Source organism: Zootoca vivipara, chromosome 11, assembly GCF_965207765.1.
Source record: "Zootoca vivipara chromosome 11, rZooViv2.hap1.1, whole genome shotgun sequence".
Lineage (NCBI taxonomy): Eukaryota > Metazoa > Chordata > Lepidosauria > Squamata > Lacertidae > Zootoca > Zootoca vivipara.
In genome coordinates, this window is record NC_142594.1 from 17,960,717 (window position 1) to 17,980,808 (window position 20,092).

At 42.0% G+C, this 20,092-nt stretch overlaps 1 protein-coding gene across 4 annotated transcripts in view; it reads left to right on the forward strand.

Moving 5' to 3' along the window:
• THRB (thyroid hormone receptor beta) overlaps positions 1–20,092 on the forward strand; it is a 186,135-nt gene that overhangs the window by 155,364 nt on the left and 10,679 nt on the right. For all 4 annotated transcript variants that reach the window (XM_088653758.1, XM_035128990.3, XM_060280665.2 and 1 more), the window contains 5 exons: positions 5,888–5,988; positions 7,658–7,805; positions 10,735–10,940; positions 15,134–15,280; positions 19,145–19,403. In XM_088653758.1, the coding sequence (XP_088509884.1) occupies positions 5,888–5,988; positions 7,658–7,805; positions 10,735–10,940; positions 15,134–15,280; positions 19,145–19,403 (861 nt within the window). The remainder of the gene's footprint in view (positions 1–5,887; positions 5,989–7,657; positions 7,806–10,734; positions 10,941–15,133; positions 15,281–19,144; positions 19,404–20,092) is intronic.

Sequence of the window (20,092 nt, forward strand, 5' to 3'; positions counted from 1 at the left end):
GTTTATATTTGGACGGTGTTTCTGCTGTACTTTATCGGAAGGAGAAAAATAACCATTTCCTTAATAACAATTTAAACATTTTATTTAACTAAAACAAGAACATTATAGCAAATGTATCCCTGTTTGTTAACTGATGTGGTTAAACATTTTTTTAAAAAGACAACCTTAGACTGAGTTTTAGTACACATGAAAAACTTAAAACAAATCCTTATTTCCTGATGAATCATTTATTTTTTTAAAGCAAGTCACACTCCTTTTTTTGTGTCCAAGTGAAACGTTATGTTAAAGTAGGTAAAGGTAAAGGGACCCCTGGCCATTAGGTCCAGTCGCAGATGACTCTGGAGTTGTGGCGCTCATCTCGCTTTATTGGCCTAGAGAGCCTGCGTACAGCTTTAGGGTCATGTGGCCAGCATGACTAAGCCGTTTCTGGCAAACCAGAGCAGCACACGGAAACACTGTTTACGTTCCCACAGGAGTGGTACCTATTTATCTAGTTGCACTTTGACGTGCTTTCGAACTGCTAGGTTGGCAGGAGCTGGGACTGAGCACTGGCAGCTCACCCCGTCGCCGGGATTCGAACTGCCAACCTTGTGATCGGCAAGCCCTAGGCTCTGCGGTTTAACCCACAGCGCCACCTGCATCCCTTGTTTACACTGTGCTGTAGTCTAATAAGCCAGGTCCCCCGGGCTGCAGGGGCAGGGAGGGGGGAACACGGTTCCAGCCCTAGTCAGCTCCACTCCCATGGCCAGAAGAGGGGCAGCAGTGGGGGTTTCCTTCCTTCCTTTCTAAGTTATTTCAGTGGTTTAAACTGTTGCTGTCTCTGTTTTGAATTGTTTTATCTGATTTGTTGTGCTTGCCAGTAAAAGGTTTTAGACTGCTTTTTTATTTTTGGTATTGTAATGATATGGTTTCAGTAGTTGTAGTTTATAGTTTTCGTTGCAGACATGAGCCACTTTGAAAAGGCTTGAATTTAATGGCATAGAAATACTGCAAATTAATCTCTGTGCATGCATATTATTATGATTATTATGATTATGATTATTTTGATTATGATTATTATTCATACTCAGCCACTCTGTGCGGCTCCCAACAGAATTAATGATAATAATAAAAAGAAAAACGATAAACACCAGACATTAAAAACTTCCCTAAACAGGGCTGCCTTCAGGTGTCTTCTAAAAGTCAGGTACTGTATATTCCTGTGTATAAGACTACTTTTTAACCCAGGAAAATCTTCTCAAAAGTCGGGGGTCGTATTATACACCGGGTCGTATTTCTTATACAGCGAGTATATCCCAAACTCTATATTTTAACTGGAAAAGTTGGGGGTTGTCTTATATGCCCAGTCGTCTTATACGCCAGAATATACGGTAGTTGTTTATTTCCTTGATAATAAGGAGGGCATGCTATCATAACACATCAGGGCTATTTACAAGGTCACAGCATAAAACACCATTTAAAAAATACAATCAATCAATCAATCAAAAGTTTATTGCATTAGCCATATAGCCATAGCACATGTAAAAAAATCAAACAGGCAACGGTTGCACAACAATGTAGAATACAACAAATACAATTATAACATTAGATATAAAATCCAGCTGAATGCGACTGGTAGGGTAAAAGGCAAAGCAAGGCGTGTATGACAGGAATTTACATAGGACTAGGGCTGGGCAAGTTAGCCAAAAAGGTGGCCCTGAGTTTCAGGGCCTGTAAAATGTAGATGGCCACATCGCGTGAAACCAAGGGGTTGGCGTCCACCAATAAGTGCTTCATGCGGTCGATGTCCCGTGCGATTGTCGTCGGGATTAAAGAGATACAAATATCGAAAATCAAGATAAAATTAAGCAGTTGAAAAGGCCTGTCAGCTCTTCCAGCAGCAAAGGCTGTTTGCTTTTTTTTTTCCAGGCTCTAAGGGATAATATTCTCTTGGTTCATCTGGGATTCATTTGGGAAGTGAACATGATGCCTAACAACACATTTCAATGTTTTTCCAAAAAAAAAAACACCCAAGTTTTCCAGTTGTGTCTCTCTCCCCCCCCCCCCATTCTGTACTTGGCTTGGATTTCCTGAGGTTACCGAAGCACTTGTGCATAGTGTGTTAGACCTCTCATTATACCTTTCATATTCCATTTAGCAAATTAGTAAACATGACATAATCTGTCACTTCTCTTTGACACCCCAGAGACTCTTAGGCTGTTGTAACCTCTTCCTTTTCAAAATGCCTTCTCCTGTTGTTGTGAAGCACAGTTTTGGGCTCCCAGTCCAGCTGCCACCCGAAGTCACTGCCATGATGACATTAGAGTGCAAGTCCTGTGCGTGAATCATGCACATAAAAAGTTCCAGGGAGACCCATTAAGGAATGACCTACCTTGGATGAAGATGATGAGGGTGAGGGCGATTAATTTTTTTATATTGCCCTTCATCCAAAGATCACAGGGCGGTTCACAACATAAAAATGCAAATTGAGAACACAAAAGGCATAATAAAAACACCAAAAAACCAAACCAAAAAATAGTCCGTCCCCTGTGTGTACTCAATAGTGAGCAACAAATTGTAACTGGCAAGGATTTGTCACCATGTTAGCTGTGTTTATACCAATATAGTTTAAAAAGGCACTTGAGGCCACGCTGCTAGTCTTTCATCCATAGAAAATGGCAGAGTCCCATTTTGTGGAATGGTTCCAATTATTTCTATTATCAAAATTGCTACTGGACATGAATTATTAATATAGCCAAAGCTCCGCAATGCTTGTCGATTGCCCTGTAATTATTACTATTATAATGCAATGTTCTCAGTCCAGAATCGAGTTATGTTGGGTTGAACGCTTTGTGAACTTACACAAACATCTTGCATCTTAAATGTGCAACATGTTGATGCAGTAAACAAATAGACTATATTTCAGAGTGCGTTGAGTGGAGGGGAAATTTGTTTCTCTTCCATTCATTATTTTAGGAGCTATGGTGAATGTGTATTAGGAAGGATCCCCCCGCCCAATTACAGGACAGAATCAAAAACAATAATTACTTTTGAGGGGTACCCCTTACCATTGCCTTAAGTTAAAATTTCACATCGTATCTGTATAATGCCCCTCTTTCACTTTAAGTCTTCCCCAAAGTGTTAGAGCGGATCATGAGCTGAGCTTTTTCTTCTACAGTGGTACCTCTGGTTACAAACTTAATTCGTTCCGGAGGTCCATTCTTAAACTGAAACCGTTCTTATCCTGAGGCGCGCTTTTGCTAATGGGGCTTCCTGCTGCACACGCACCTCCAGCACGTGATTTCCATTCGCACCCTGGGGCAAAGTTTGCAACCAGGAGCATCTACTTCTAGGTTAGCGGAGTTCGTAACCAGAAGCGTTCATAACCAGAGGTACCACTGTACAGTGGTACCTCTACTTACGAATAACTCTACTTACGAATGGAGCTCTGTCCGCCATCTTGGATGTGGTTTAGATAGGATTTTTTCTACTTACGAATTTTTAGATAGGGATGCTTCTACTTACGAATTTTTTCTCCCAATGCATTCCTATGGGATTCGACTTACAATTTTTTTCGACTTACAAATGTGTGTTCGGAACACATTAAATTCGTAAGTAGAGGTACCACTGTATGTGGAAAGGCATGGTTAGAATGAAAAATGCACATACATTTTGCTAGGAATATCCATGAGCAGAAGAATAGCTTCCCTCCTTACGAAAGCTTTATGAGTTTATGCGTTTGGCATTCCATTATCACATCCTGCACGGGTGTTTTTGTACTAAATAAACCTTTCATGGGACATGTATATTGCCTGTGGGTTTGACCCCTTTCCAAAGCTTTCAACTTACTCTGAGCCTGGAATACACCAGACCGCTATCCAAATTTTCATATAACCCTTCCACAGCCTTTCCTTTTCCTTTTGGCAGATAGCTACCGGTACACACACTGTTACCAGCCCATTGGTGCATACAAACGGGTATAAATCATTCCTGGCACATCCACAGCCTGAAAAGAGACATAAAATTTCTTCCAATGTATAAAAACTTTCTTGCCAGGGTGCCTGGAGGCATTTCTTGATTACCAGAGGCAAATAGGCATATGGCTACTTAGAAGTCTCTGCCCTGAAAGACACCGAAACTACTTTAATATGGGTGCAATGTATTCTGTATTTTTATGGTGATTAGAGTGCTGTTTAATAAGATACTTTACCTTTACCTTTAGAGTGCTAGGGACCCAGGTGGTGCTGTGGTTAAATCACTGAGCCTAGGGCTTGCTGATCAGAAGGTCGGCGGTTCGAATCCCTGTGACGGGGTGAGCTCCCGTTGGTTGGTCCCAGCTCCTGCCAACCTAGCAGTTCGAAAGCACGTCAAAATGCAAGTAGATAAATAGGAACCGCTACAGCGGGAAGGTAAACGGCATTTCCATGTGCTGCTCTGGTTTGCCAGAAGCGGCTTTGGCATGCTGGCCACATGACCTGGAAGCTATACGCCGGCTCCCTCGGCCAATAATGCGAGATGAGCGCGCAACCCCAGAGTCGGTCAAGACTGGACCTAATGGTCAGGGGTCCCTTTACCTTTAGAGTGCTGTTTAATAAGATACTGGTGCAATAAGATGCTGAAGCATTAAAAGGTGGGTTTTTTGTTGTGAATACTTTCCCTTTTCTTCTTTAAACTCCAGTTCGGAATACAGTGGTACCTCTGGTCACGCACTTAATTCATTCCGGTGGTCCATTCTTAACCTGAAACCGTTCTTAACCTGAGGTACCACTTTAGCTAATATGGTCTCCTGCTGCCGCTATGCCGCCGGCACACAATTTCTGTTCTCATCCAGAGGTAAAGTTCTTAACCCAAGGTACTACTTCCGGGTTAGCGGAGTCTGTAACCCAAAGTGTTTATGTAACCCAAGGTGTTTGTAACCCGAGGCACCACTGTAAATGTTACTTTCTGGCCCAATCATATTTCACATTTCCCCACAAGCTTTCCATTAACCAGTGTGACTCACCAAGTCAAAGACAAGGGACACTGGTGTGATCCGCAAGTTGAAAAGCTTACTGTGCAGTTCCAGGGACCTGCTGATTTGCGTATGTCCAGTTTGTCTAAGTGATCTCTGAAAGGGCCCTCTCCACTTTTAACCTTGATGAATCAGTGGGTTTTCTGTGTCATGTTGGTAACATGATCATTGTTTCTCTTCTCAGCACAAGACTTGAGACAAATTAGGTTTTTCGTGCGCTTATTTTCTCCGCCTTATTTGTTGCAAATCGTCCATGCAACCCAGGAATTATAGTGGTTTGTTCTGTCCTTTAATCAATGTTTCCTTTTAATTTAACACCAATTGCATTTTGCCTTCCAAAATGTGGGCATGATTTGGGCAAAGGGAGGCGCTTCTAAGTCCCATTGATTTCAGAAAAGAAAAATGGCACGTGATTCAAAATTTTGCCTTGAGATCAGCAGGGCTTAAAATTGCTCAAGACTGGGTGGTTGTGCCTTTTATGCATAATACTGATTCTGGCAGTGAATGTTCCTCTGTACACTTTTATTTCCCGTAACCTTTCTTTTTGGTCTTAGTCATCACCAAACTCCTTTTGATTGTGCTACTTTGGTCACTTTACGCACCTCCGACCTTTTAGTTAAGAAACTTTCCTCTCAGAACAACTGTGTTGGATCTGCATTAAGTATATGTACTATATATTCCTGCGTATAAGATTACTTTTTAACCCAGGAAAATCTTCTCAAAAGTCTTATACGCCGGGTCGTATTTCTTATATGGCGAGTATATCCCAAACTCTATATTTTAACTGGAAAAGTTGGGGGTCGTCTTGTACGCCCAGTCGTCTTATACGCCGGAATATACGGTATGATTTCTCTAGTTCAACCTCTTCACTGACACTCACTTTCTTTTTCCCTACAGGGTACATACCCAGTTACTTAGACAAGGACGAGCTATGTGTTGTTTGTGGTGACAAAGCCACGGGGTATCACTATCGCTGCATTACTTGTGAAGGTTGCAAGGTGAGTCTATAGCAAGAATTACTACATGATCGTGGCCACGTAAAGAGCTAAAATAAGGCAATTTCATGTGATTTAAATTATAATTTGTAAAGGATAAAGCTATGGCTTTCAGTCATGATTCAATTTTAGTAACTAGGAGGGAATATGATAGCTTATCAATTACAATTTGATCGAAATGCTTGCACTAAATTGACTTTATGGGTTAATCCAGATTTGACGACAGAGGGGCAGTCTTTTTTGTGGAAGAAATGTGTTGGATGTTGGATATATACATTAGATTAGCTAATAGCCTCAGGTGGATTCATTATTATTATTATTATTATTTGTCATTTCCTATTTTACATCTTCAATATCCATTTCCGATGAGTGGCTGGCACCTACTTATGGCCCATCTGCTCTGAGTGCTTTGGCATCTCCTAAATTGTTGGATCCTTGCAAAATGCTAAACCAAAGCTGTTGCTCATGCATGTTTAGTGGATCTTTGTAACATAAAAGTTCAGGAACTCAGAGAGTTGTGGAACAGGGAATTAGGATTGCACCAAAGAACCCAAAGAATAGAAAATTGCTTAAGGAATCTATATGGAATGTTTCCTTAGACTTGAAATTGAGACTGATACAGAAAAAAAAAGTGTTTTGAGTATATTGGACTCCACAGTGTTTGTACAAGAAGGCACTGTCCGATACAGGTAGCTGTTGGAGGTATAATGCTAAGAATGCCTCATTATGTGGGCTTGTCCAGTGATAGATTCTGAAGTTAAGTTTATATTTTGGTATGAGCTTTCGTGTGCATGCACACTTCTTCAGCCTGAAGAAGTGTGCATGCACACGAAAGCTCATACCAAAATATAAACTTAGTTGGTCTTTAAGGTGCTACTGAAGGAATTTTTTTATTTTGCTTCGACTCAGACCAACACGGCTACCTACCTGTAACTAGATTCTGAAGTTGTTATTCACATCAATTTTATATTGGCGAAGTCTTTGCTATTTGCATGTTCAGGTGCTTTTATATTATATTCCTCTAGTATGGGGATTAGTGGTTGCTATGAGATTTAGACTTCAAGCCTGGAAGGATAAATATCCACCTTTGATTACACAGTGGTCTGCAGATCTCAGGCCATTCATTTGACTACATTTAATCACATTTCGTATAGGCATCAATTTTCATGTGGATACCTATTTTGGACTTCGAGAGGGTTTGTATTAACATATATGTTTAACTTAAGATGCATGTAACGATGGCTACTGTATCTGTAATATGAAGTGATGGTGGTTTTTTGTTACTACTACTGGTAGTAGTATTCGTATGTTATTATATTTTCCTCCCTTCCTTCCCTTTAATAATCTCCCCCTTCCTTTTCTTTGTTAAATTTGCAAATTAGAAATTTGATTAAGGAAATGATGGCTATACATTATGTCCAGTATCTGTGGGAGACTGCTGTTGCTTTGGGTTTCCCATAGGCACCTGGACGGCTACTGGGAGAACAAAATGGTAGACTAGGTCGGTAATTGATCTGATCCAGGAGAGTTCCTCCTATGTCCTTAATCTATTTCATAATGTCTTGTGATAAACACTCCAGCATATCTAAATAAAGATTCAGTTATAAGTAACCTGAATGATAAAAAAGCAGACAATCTTGATGCTACTTTGCATTCTTTCCCCCCCACATAGGGTTTTTTCCGAAGAACTATTCAGAAAAACCTTCATCCAACTTACTCCTGTAAATATGAAGGAAAATGTGTGATAGACAAAGTCACAAGAAACCAGTGCCAGGAATGTCGCTTCAAGAAATGCATCTATGTTGGCATGGCAACAGATTGTAAGCTTCTTCTTTATTTTACTGTGCTGTTTGTTTGCATTAGGTATGTTTATTTCAGTACAACGTAATCATGACTGTTTGTTGGGTGTCTGGTTTCCCACTCCCCTCATTTTTTTATATTATCTAATTATATGCTGGTTGAGAATATTGGTTGTTATGCCCAGCTAATTTTTCCGTAAAGCTTTAATTTTCCATCTACTGTTGAAAAGGCTAGCCTTTCCCCTGGCACTGGTGAGTCTGTATGTAAGTTAGTAAGGAGATGAACAATTCCTAACTCAGGAGTGTGTGTGTGTGTGTGTGTGTGTGTGTGTGTGTGTGTTATGGAGCTGTATCACGCAGGGGGCAGGAAATTATCATGCTTAAAGATTTGGAAGAATGGGAAGTTGGATGCTGTTGTTGCGTGAGTCATCCTGCAGTTGTTTGTTTTATTTTTAGCCAGAAAAAAAGGAGCGCTACACTGCTTCTAAAGTACTACAGCATATGGCTGCAAGATTAACCCTTAGTGAAGACTTGAAGTAGCATAAGTGGAGCAACTCAAAATGGAAATCCAAAGTGCTAGTGTTGATAGTTGTTCTAAAGTTATCCCCAAAATGGGGTGTGGGTAGAAGGAGCCCATTTTATAAAACAGGAAAGCAAAAGAGTATAGAAAGTTGTATCCCTTGGATTATGCCGAAATGGCAAAACTGACCGGAAAGCTCAGGAACCAAGAGGACCAAAACTTTAATAAAGAATGGGAGGAAATTAAAACATTAGCAGGATTGCAATAACACTTGCAGTGTAGAAAATACTATGGACAAACTGGAGAGACATAAAATTTGGACAATGAAATAATATGCAGTTGGAAAGGTTGATAATAGGACCCATGGAGAGGAAGGTGGGAAGTCTAGGGATTCTGAGAAATCTCTAAATATGAATATGTATTTTGTATTGTTATAATTCTACACTTGTAAAATCAAATAAAAATTATTTCGGGGGGAGAGAAAGTTGCATCCCACCAAGCTCATCCACATTGTCCACTCTGACTGGCAATGCTTGTTTGGGGTCCCATACAAAAGGCTTCCCCATCACTTCTAACTTGGCCCTTTTAATGCTCAAGATTGAACCTGGGACCTTCTGCCACTCCCTCCTTATAGCTCTTTGTACCCAAGGGAACTTCGGGCTTGTGCTTGTCAAAAAAATATCCTACATGTCACATTGCTTTTGATGCCAATGAGTTTCCTCCTTCCCCCAAGCCGTTTGTGATATGGCAAGTCTCCTTGGTTTCCAAAGCAGTGGGACATGGAGACTGCTTTTTTTTATAAAACCAAGCCAAGACTTCATTTTCTTTTTTGGGGGGGATCCTTTCCACCCATTTCCTTTCTAATCCCACCCATGTGACTAGTGATAGCAATTAGTTATGGTTCACTGTTGCACATTTCCCTGAATTATTTATTGCTGTTGGCCTGTTGACCATTATCTTCCTGATAAACTAAATTGCCAGTTGGTACTTGCTGTCTGGGACAGAGCACCAGGCGCTCACCCCATCGCGGGGATTCGAACCGCCAACCTTCTGATCGGCAAGCCCAAGAGGGCCAGTGGTTTAGACCACAGCGCCACCCGTATCCCTGGAGATCCTGCCTACCTAGCAGGTGCAAGTAGATAAATAGGTACTGCTGTGGCGGGAAGGTGAACGGCGTTTCTGTGTGCTCTGGCTTCCATCATGGAGTCCCGTTGTGCCAGAAGCGGTTTAGTCATGCTGGCCACATGACCCGGAAAGCTGTCTGGGGACAAACGCTGGCTCCCTCGGCCTGAAAGCGAGATGAGTGCCACAACCCCATAGTCACCTTTGACTGGACTTAACTGCCCAGGGGTCCTTTACCTTTACCTTACTTGCTGTCATTCTGTCTGGCAGTCAAACAAACATGACGGCCCGAGTATCTTCTCCATCTAAATATAGCCTCTGTAAAGTTGAACTACATTACATAAAACAGATGTGACAGTTGAACTGCTGCTACCAATAGCATGTCAATTATGGATAAACTCTGCTCTCACTCTGCTCTCTTGGATAATATAACGTGCAAAAATGAAACTACCTAGATAAGCCAGGCAAATAGTATGCAGTCTCTATAACAGGGGTCAGCAAACTTTTTCAGCAGGGGGCCGGTCCACTGTCCCTCAGACCTTGTGGGGGGCCGGACTATATTTTTTGGGGGGAAATAATGAATGAATTCCTATGCCCCACAAATAACCCAGAGATGCATTTTAAATAAAAGGGCACATTCTACTCATGTAAAAACACTGATTCCTAGACCGTCCACGGGCCGGATTTAGAAGACGATTGGGCCAAATCAAGACCCCGGGCCTTAGTTTGCCTACCCATGCTCTATAACCAGTCACTTATAATTGAGCTGTCTTCACTCCATTGTGAAGGCTCGACATCATGCGCAAGACTAGAGACTACCGTGGAGAAAACCTACTATGATGTTTTCCCTTGATGGGAGGATATTTAGTGGCTGGAACCACTGTAGTTTTCCCTGATCCCTTGCAATTAGCACTATGCTCCCTGCTCACACAGGAAACACGTAATTTTAGGGCACATGCAGACTTCTGGGCGAACCAGGCTTCTTTGCAACAACATGGACTTTTAAACATGCTTAACTGCTTGTGCTGAGAACAGGACCGAGAAAAGGGGTCATAATTTTGTAGTGTTTTATAAGGGGCATTTTGTTGTCTGTTTCAGTTATTTGGAATTGGCTCGATTGGCAGAGGGTGTGCATGGTTGCGTGAGTGAAAGTGACAAATAGATTTTGCACAGGTAGATCAAACTTCTTTTCGACTCCCAAGACAGATAGCCCTAATCCCCCCCCCAAAAAAACCCAGATTACGCAGTTCCAAGAAGTGTTCGCAATCTGTTTTTCTCTAATACCGGTATGTCCTTTCCTTGTTATAGTGGTGTTGGATGACAGCAAACGGCTAGCAAAAAGAAAACTGATAGAGGAGAATCGAGAGAAGAGACGTCGGGAAGAGTTACAGAAAACCATTGGGATGAAACCTGAGCCAACGGATGAAGAGTGGGAGCTTATCAAAATTGTTACGGAAGCACATGTCGCCACCAATGCACAAGGAAGCCATTGGAAACAGAAAAGGAAGTTTCTGGTAGGTGACACAGTGGTGTGAGGGGCTTGCCAGAACCACTCCTCGCTGGACCTGATTTTTAGCACCATTTACTTTTTGGTTGAATGGACAAATAGGGTGGGGAGCTTTGATCTCTAAAGATCTTCGCTTTAAGGCCACTGTGTTTCTGCAGCAGGAAACAAAGAACAAGCAAGAGCACAATAACATAGGAAGACAAAGTTGAGTTTCACATGTTTTCTGCAATACGCAAACAAAAATTCTCAACGTAGTGATCCGTGGAACCTGCCTAGCATGTGGCCTGTTGTTTACCATAGTGTCGCTGCGAGTTCTGATATTCTACCAATTTAGATCAGTGGGAGCCAGAAATAGAAGAGAACAGAACAATATCCTTTGAAGAGGTTTTACATGCCTGTTCCTTAACTAGAGACATTTTCACATTACAAGGGTCCTTTCTGGATGAGAAATGCTTGCTTTTGTATAACGGCAAATCAGTATAAGAACCTGCAGAGCACGTTGCTTTAAAAATAATGAAACTAATATATAACTGCAGGCGTCTTCAAGTAGACCTGTTTAGGGAGGTTTTTTAGTGTTTGATTATGTTTTGTGTTTTTACTATTTTTTGTCGGGAGCTGACCGGAATGGCTGAGGCAACCCAGTCAGATGGGCAGCATATAAATTATTATTATTATTATTATTATTATTATTATTATTATTATTATTATCCACTAGAGGCCCAGGTTTGTCTTCTAAGGTCCGTCCCCCCCCCATACACACATACCAGAAAGAGGATATAAGCTAATAAGGCGGAATTTTGAGTGGTCTTTGTTACTGCTTTGGAAATTTGTTAAAATTGAAAAGGTGGTTATAAATGCCTAACATGAAAAGTAAAATAAAAAAAATTCCTTCAGTAGCACCTTAAAGACCAACTAAGTTTATATTTTGGTATGAGCTTTCGTGTGCATGCACACTTCTTCAGATACACTAGAAACAGAAGTGTCAGACCCTATATATATACAGAGGGTGGTGGGGGTGGGTGGGAATGGGAGATGGGCTGTTCCAGTCTGTTCCTGAATTGTTGCTGAATTGGAAATCATTACCAAGCTTAAAACCATGGAAGCACCTGGGATGAATAGAGATATCGGATTCTTATCTCATTATGCATGATCAAGCTTTCTTTAGCACCTCAGCCCAGGACTAATTGCAGCCATCAGCAGCCATTAACACCCATCTACAGGTTTACCACTCCCATCAGCCCATCACCCATTCCCACCCACCCCCACCACCCTCTGTATATATATAGGGTCTGACACTTCTGTTTCTAGTGTATCTGAAGAAGTGTGCATGCACACGAAAGCTCATACCAAAATATAAACTTAGTTGGTCTTTAAGGTGCTACTGAAGGAATTTTTTTTATTTTGCTTCGACTCAGACCAACACGGCTACCTACCTGTAACATGAAAAGTAAGAACGATTTCCCTGCATTTATGAGATTCTAATGAAGTGACGGTGTGTTGTGTACACAGTTTCCCCTGACTTTTGAAGCAAGCGGGAAAGCAGAACTCACCAAACTTGCACTTTTATCCAAACAATGTGTGAACTGAAACACAGCAATCCTTTTGTAATTCAATTTCTTCCCCCCCAAATTTTGTAGTTCTCCAGTCCAGCAATGTGTTAAAAATTGCATTGGAAAATAATGTAGAGAACTAAAATGAGAGAACCCAAAATTGCAAATTCATCCATCCCACCGTCATGTGAAGTGAAAACCAGGTGCTAGGTGCTGGCCCTGCTCTCAGCATCACATCATATCCCAGCCAGCCCAAGCCCTGCACCGTGTCCACACAGGGCATGTTTGCAGAAGAGAAGCCTCTGCATAGGCTTTCTGGTGAGAGGGAACAATGGCCACACAGAGCTTTTGGAACGCCTCCCCCACCTGCAGACATGCTCATCATTCCTGGAGATTGTAGGGTTAGGAGGATGTAATGGCAAAAGCCAAAACACTTCTCTGAGCTGTGAGCATGCTGAGTCCCTGTGGGAGCAGGGAATAGAAAACTGGGGTGGTGAGATTTTTCTTCTTCTTCTTCTTTAGCGCTCCCTCGTAGCCGAGTAAGATTGCCTTCCATAAACATGGTTTTAACAATGGGTCCGTAAGTGACTGTGGAGGCCAATTCTGGATCCACACATCCTTCCGCAGTGGGGACATTGGTTTCCAGGCGGGAGTTGATCACGGTGTGGATTTGACCAAGCATGCCTTCCTCTTAGCACGTTTCTCCCTTGCAGGGGCGTCGCTAGCCTTCGGGCTGCCCGGGGTGGCAAACCCGAAGGCACCCCGCCGGGGGGGGGTGTGTGTGATCCATCGCACGTCATGACGCACGGCGGAGCGGGTTGCCGCCACTCCATTGCCCGGATCCCGATCCTTGAGCAGCGCCGCCACCGCGTCAAACCGCTCCATAACGATTTTGCTCCTCACCGCTCTGCCTGAGCAGGAGGAAGCAAAAGCACTACGGAGCGGTTTGCCGCGGCGGCGGCGCTGCTCTAGGATCGGGATCCGGGCAATGGAGCGGTGGCAGCAAACCACTCCATAGCGCTTTTGCTTCTTCCTGCTCAGGCAGAGCGGCAAGGGGTGGGCCAGAGAGCCCCTCCCTGGCCCGCCCCTCTCCACTCCGCCTGAGCAGGAAGAACCAAAGGGCGCCGGCTGACGCAGCCACTCTGTTGAGTGGCATGTGAATCAGCCAACAGAGCCTTGCCTCGTCCCTGGGAGGGGTGGGGGCGCGGCCCAGAGCAACACCCCCTCCAGGGCGGTGCCCGAGGTGGACCACCCCCCGCCCCTGCTTGCTCCGCCCCTGCTCCCTTGCGTCCTGAGATCGAGTTTCTTCAAAGCCCATGTTCTCCAACTGGAACGCTCGCAGGCCAGTGTTTCCCAGTTGTCCGTGTTTATACTACAGTACATTTTTTAAGATTTGCCTTGAGAGAGTCTTTAAACCTCTTTTGTTGACCACCAGCATTACGCTTTCCATTTTTAAGTTCGGAATAGAGTAGTTGCTTTGATTGTGGTGAGATTAGAATGGAGTAGCAGGGAATCTGAACATGCTGCAACATTTTGTTGCAGATCCTACTTGCTCCTATTTGTCATTTTTACTTAGTAACAGCTATAGAATAGCAATACCGTTTTGTTTCCTGATACAGTCATACCTCAGCTCCCGAATGCCTTGTGAGTCGAACGTTTTGGCTCCCAAATGCCGCAAAGCTGGGCGTGAGTGTTCCGGTTTGTGAACATTCTTTGGAACACGAACGTCCAACGCGACTTCTGCAGCTTCCGACCGGAAGCCGCGCCTTGGTTTCCGAACATTTTGGAAGTCGGATGGACTTCTGGAATGGATTCTGTTCGCCTTCCAAGGTACCACTGTAGTGGAAAATATTTGTGGTTGAAATTTCCGTATGGAAGACATGCCTGGCATGCTCTGGTCCATGGGGTCATGAAGAGTCAGACACGACTAAACAACAACAACATGTTTTGGGCAAAGCATACAAACGTCATATCAGTGATAGGAAACAGAACACATATTTAACGTTAGCCTCTTTGACCTGAATTCCTGAACTTAGCTTCACCCCTCAAACCAAGTGATCAACTGTTGAGAGAATATAACCCATGTTGGTTCCTATCCTGTCTGTTTTTCTTACCTGTCAGGTTAGTGCAGCTATAGGAATAGCCTTTGGCTATTATGAACTTTGGTGAAGCCTCACTGTGTCCCTCTAGCAAATGACAACAAATTATAAGAAAGGTCAGAAATTCCCCTCTGACAAATGTAATGCCGAAGGACTTCTCTTCCTTTTGGATTTCAGGAGATGATAAGTTTTCCTAGGTGGGACTGAAAAACGACACTCGCTTTAGGGTTTCGGGGTGAACAGCTAAATGGCTTCCACAAGATTACATAAATAGACAAGAATAAGTAGCTACATTTACAAAGCACTGAGCTGCCTACACAAATGACTAGTGCCATGTCAGAAACTTACGCGTACAAGAGTTTGTCTTAGAGAGTGGCTTCTTTTGAATACAAAAGTTCATTTTGCTAAATAATAGCTACGGGGCTTTCTTACAAACAAAACAGAAGAAGTGGTGGGTTTGAGCTGCCAGCGCTCCACAAAAGTTTAAGAAGATTCCATGTCCACTGCAAATAAATTGTCTCCTTACAATGTTTTTTCTTTTCTGTTGTTAGCCAGAGGATATTGGACAAGCACCAATAGTAAATGCCCCAGAAGGCGGGAAAGTAGATTTAGAAGCCTTCAGCCAGTTTACAAAAATTATCACACCAGCAATCACAAGAGTGGTGGATTTTGCCAAAAAGTTGCCTATGTTCTGTGAGGTACGAATTTCTTTCCAGTTTAACCCCTCTTTTTTCTTTCCTTCTCCTTTATTTTTTATTTTTTATTTTTGCATGTAAATGTGAAATTTGTTTACCCCCCTAAAAACAGCTTGAGATGGAATTTTATTTTATTTTGAGGGAGAGTTACAACACAGACAACAAAGCAGAACGCTACAAGAACTAGGAATTAATAAACTTACATACAACTATCTCATTATATCATGCCTTTGAGATATCCAGCTCACTAACTATATCATATCGAAGTTATCTATATATCATAGTCAGAAACAAAAATATAGGTACCTGTGACTTGATTCAGATTTGATCAAAAGATTTGAAGGGCTTCCACCTAGGAAATAAAGAGAAACCATGGTTTTACAATATATATATATATATTTATTATGTATCCCTTGCTTGTTGCACATTCTGAGTAAGATTGTATGTAACCATCATCTCTCAAATTTAATTAATTAATTAATTAAGTCCCTGCCTCTAGTCTTCAAGGAGCCCAGGGCGGGAATTTTATTAATGCACTGCTTTTTATATAGTTCCTTTGGAGACTTCCCTTTATGTGCTATACACAACTTTGCCCCTGGGTACAATTACTTAAGAAGGCCTTTATGCAGAAATACAGAGTCTATAGATTCAAAGCGATCACATAGCATAGCTGGGGGAGCTAAAAAAGGTAAAGGTACCACTGACCGTTAGGTCCAGTCATGGACGACTCTGGGGTTGCACACTCATCTCGCTCTATAGGCCAAGGGAGCCGGCGTTTGTCCGCAGACACCTTCCGGGTCATGTGGCCAGCATGACTAAGCTGCTTCTGGTGAACCAGAACAGCGCACAGAAATGCCGTTTACCTTCCCGCCAGAGCAATACCTATTTACCTACTTGCACTTTGACGTGCTTTCGAAGTGCTAGGTGGACAGGAGCTGGGACCGAACAACGGCAACTCACTCTGTCACGGGGATTCAAACCGCTGACCTTCTGATCGGCAAGCCCAAGGCTCTGGAGCTACCTGTGGCCTAATGTGGCAAAATTCCTGGATGTCACCTGGGATGTATTCCTGAACTCTTACACTGTTTAAGGCACTAAAAACTGCTCCCATCAAAGGTTAAATCATAAACCAATCTGATCAGTGTACTAACTATAGTTGAACATACCGGTATCTGTTGAAGTACTGCAGGGGTCATGTACAACATACTGAGAACTTTGTATTGTGTGTCATTTATAGTCTCCTTAGTAGCGCTGATTAATAAAAAGATCTCCAGGTTATCTCCAGGAAAATCTCCATTATCTTCCATAGACTCTCCTAAGTCACTTTTCCATGCATATAAATATGATGGGTGTCTTTCAATAATGGCATTTGAGGAAATCACAAATAGATGAAACCAGATCTTTAACCAAAGAGATAACGTCACAACATGGATTAATCCAAAGTGCTACAATTGGAAGTGCAACAAGGAGGAAGATGAATGTATTTAACCTTTTCCTCAAAAAACACAATTGTTCCACTGAAAAATCCTCACCCTCATTTCTCAACATTTGGGACTATTGGGACTAGAGAAAGGGAGACTTGCCCAGAGAATGAGCTAGTCCATTTTTCAGCTTCCAGCTTAAAGCAGAACAAAATTATTGGGTGACGCTAAATCACCTGTGTGTGAAAACACCCTCTGTCTCTCTTACTCTCTCTTGTGTGTCCCTTTATCTGTTCCAGAGCATTTTTTCAGTTGTTCCTTTCATACACAGATCTCAGATCATCCTTAGCTGTAGTGAAAGAGAGGGAGGATAACACTTCATGCAAATGGCTTCCCTATTCCAAGTGAGTCTGGCCATTCTGGGCCACTTTCATGTAATTTCCCAAACAAAAGATGCGGCCGGCACAGCTTTCCCCGCTGCCCTTAAGCCATTCGCTCTGCCCCAATTCACCCTCTCTTGTCCAAACTTCAGAATACTTCACAGCGGATAGCAAAACTCTGCAGCACCATGCAAGTGGCAAAATGAATGTGCTTGTTTCAGAATTATTAATCACGTTTATTTTGGATAATTAGAATATATTTTAGCCCTCATTTTCTCTCTCTCCTTTTCTTGCCCTCCCTATGAGTCTCCCTATGAGTCAAATACTCTACACTTAAAGCCGGCAGCTGAGGCGGGGAAAAGACGACGGTACAATCAAGTGTCAATTTTCCTTTGCAAGCAGACTACATTTTTCAAAAACCGTTAGGCCCCTGGAACATTGCTTTCACTTCTGCTAAGCCATGATCCCTTCACCCACTCAGAATGGTTTTTTTTGTCGAGATTAAATGTAATCACTGTGTCAGTACTATAAATAACGACTCCCAACCCCACTGACACACACACACACAAATCTCAACTTGACTTGAAAATAAAATAACTTAACTGAAGCCAAAATGGAACAGATTTTTGTTCCCATAACTACTTTATGTTATGGACTATGGGTGATTTAATAGTGCTACAGAACTAATAAGAAGATGGCCTCCTACCCTGAAGGGTTCAAATTCACGTTGGCCAATGGGCTGAAGGTTTTGTGGGGAACAAAGATGGTTACAGCGGTTGTATAACACAAGTATGTACCATTGCTGGGTCATTCACATTAGTATTAATTACTATTAATTATTATTATTATTATTATTATTATTATTATTATTATTATTATTATTATTATCTTTTTACACCAAAGTGTCTCAAAGCAACCTACATAATAATAATAATAATAATAATAATAATAATAATAATAATAATAATAGTAGCAAGCAACATTAAAACCAATTATAAAAGCCACAGTAAAACAAGGTTTAAAGTGCAAATCCAGGAATATATATAAAAGATACAAATCCTACCCACCTCACATCAAAGAATGAGTCCAATAAAGAGGCAGGCAACATAACTAGTTACCCTCTCAATTAAGGACCGAAGGCCTTCCTAAATGCAAATCTTTTTGCCTGGCACCTAAAACCAGACAAAGATGGCACCAGCTGTGCTTCCTGGGGGAGAACGTTCCATAAGTGGGGAACCACCACTGAGAAGGCCATTTCTCATGTCCCTCAGGGGCAGAGAAGGACCTCCGATGATGATCACAGGTTCCAGGCTGGTTTATGTGGGGAGAGGCAGTTGTTGAGGTCCTGAGCCACCTAAGACTTTATGGGTCAAAACCAACATTTTGAATTGGGCTTCAGAGACTAAACGGTAGCTAGTGCAGCTGTGCCAGATTTGGTATAATATGAATTCTGCCGATTTCTGAATGAGCTGCTGTTTTCAAAAGCAGCCCCAAGTATGACACATTGCAATAATATTACAGTGGTCCCTCGACTTGTGAACTTAATCCGTTCCGAATGCACATCCGTAGGTCGAAAAGTTCGGAAGTTGAAATGCGGTTTCCCATAGGGAAAAAAAATATTTGGGAAAACTCATAAGTCGAAAAAACCGCATGGAAAAATGTGTAAGTCAAAACCTACGGATGTCGAGTAATTCGTAAGCCGAGGGACCACTGTACTATAATAGATAGTGATTTATTAATTATACAATCACCATCATGAAAATAGTAATAATAAATAAAACTGCTTTGAATGTATACCTATCTCATCTTAACGCTCCAGCAGCCCCCAAATCTCAGTGAAGGGTGAAAAATGACAATGACTTCTTTGAAGGTGGCATGTGGGTGACATTATTAAGAACACTCTCTCATCAGGTTTTAGTGATCACTTCAAAGGAAGTGATGAAGGGAAGGAATGAACGGAAACTGCTTACAGGGGTGGTGCCAATATTCATTTTACTTTTTAGTGTTTGGAGAAGCCCTTTCACTTAAGTGCAGGAAAACTGATTCTCACTTGCCATTCTCCGCAGCTGCCATGTGAAGACCAGATCATCCTTCTGAAAGGTTGTTGCATGGAGATTATGTCCCTCAGAGCAGCAGTTCGCTATGACCCCGAGAGCGAGACTTTGACCCTGAATGGGGAGATGGCAGTGACCAGGGGCCAGTTGAAAAACGGGGGTCTTGGAGTTGTATCGGATGCCATTTTTGACCTGGGCATGTCATTGTCATCATTCAACCTAGATGACACAGAAGTCGCCCTCCTACAGGCGGTACTGCTGATGTCTTCAGGTGAGTATGGAAATAGTTTAGTAATTTACACTCTGGCCACTACACCACACTGGCTTCCTAGGGAAATAAACATGGGGAGAGCAAAATTAAGCCTAGCGTGCACATATACAGTGGTACCTCGTAGAGATGTGAAGGCCCGGGGGGGAAGCGGAAAAATTCGGAGGGAAACTGGGTTTTTTTCCATTTTTTCCCTGAAGACTTTTTTCTTTTTTCCAATAAATTGGAAAAATAAAAAATAGATTATGGAATGTTTTATTTTAACATGATGAATAAAATATTTTAAGATAAGGGGTTCAAATATTTTATAATTCATTTTTTAAAAATATGTATGGTATCAGATTATTCTAATTTCTGTGAGGACAAGCAAGTCCTAGGTTACAAACTGAACTCTCCAATGCAAGAACAAGATTCATTTCTTCCTTTAGGAGGTGTTGTCACCAGAAAAGAAAAAGGTTTCAGTTTTGTTTTTGCATCTGTGTGGTTCTGTTCCTCTTCTCTAGGCCTCAAAGCACTGGAAGATCATTACAGCTCAGAAAATGATGCTGATTAAATCTCATGCCCATTCATTGAAACTTAGTCCCACTTCCTTCTTCCGTTCTTTTTATGAGAATTTTTTTAAAATACTGTGAAGAGGAAAAATGAATAATTGTTACTTCTGGATTTTCTAAAATTGTTTTGTGGAGGTTTTT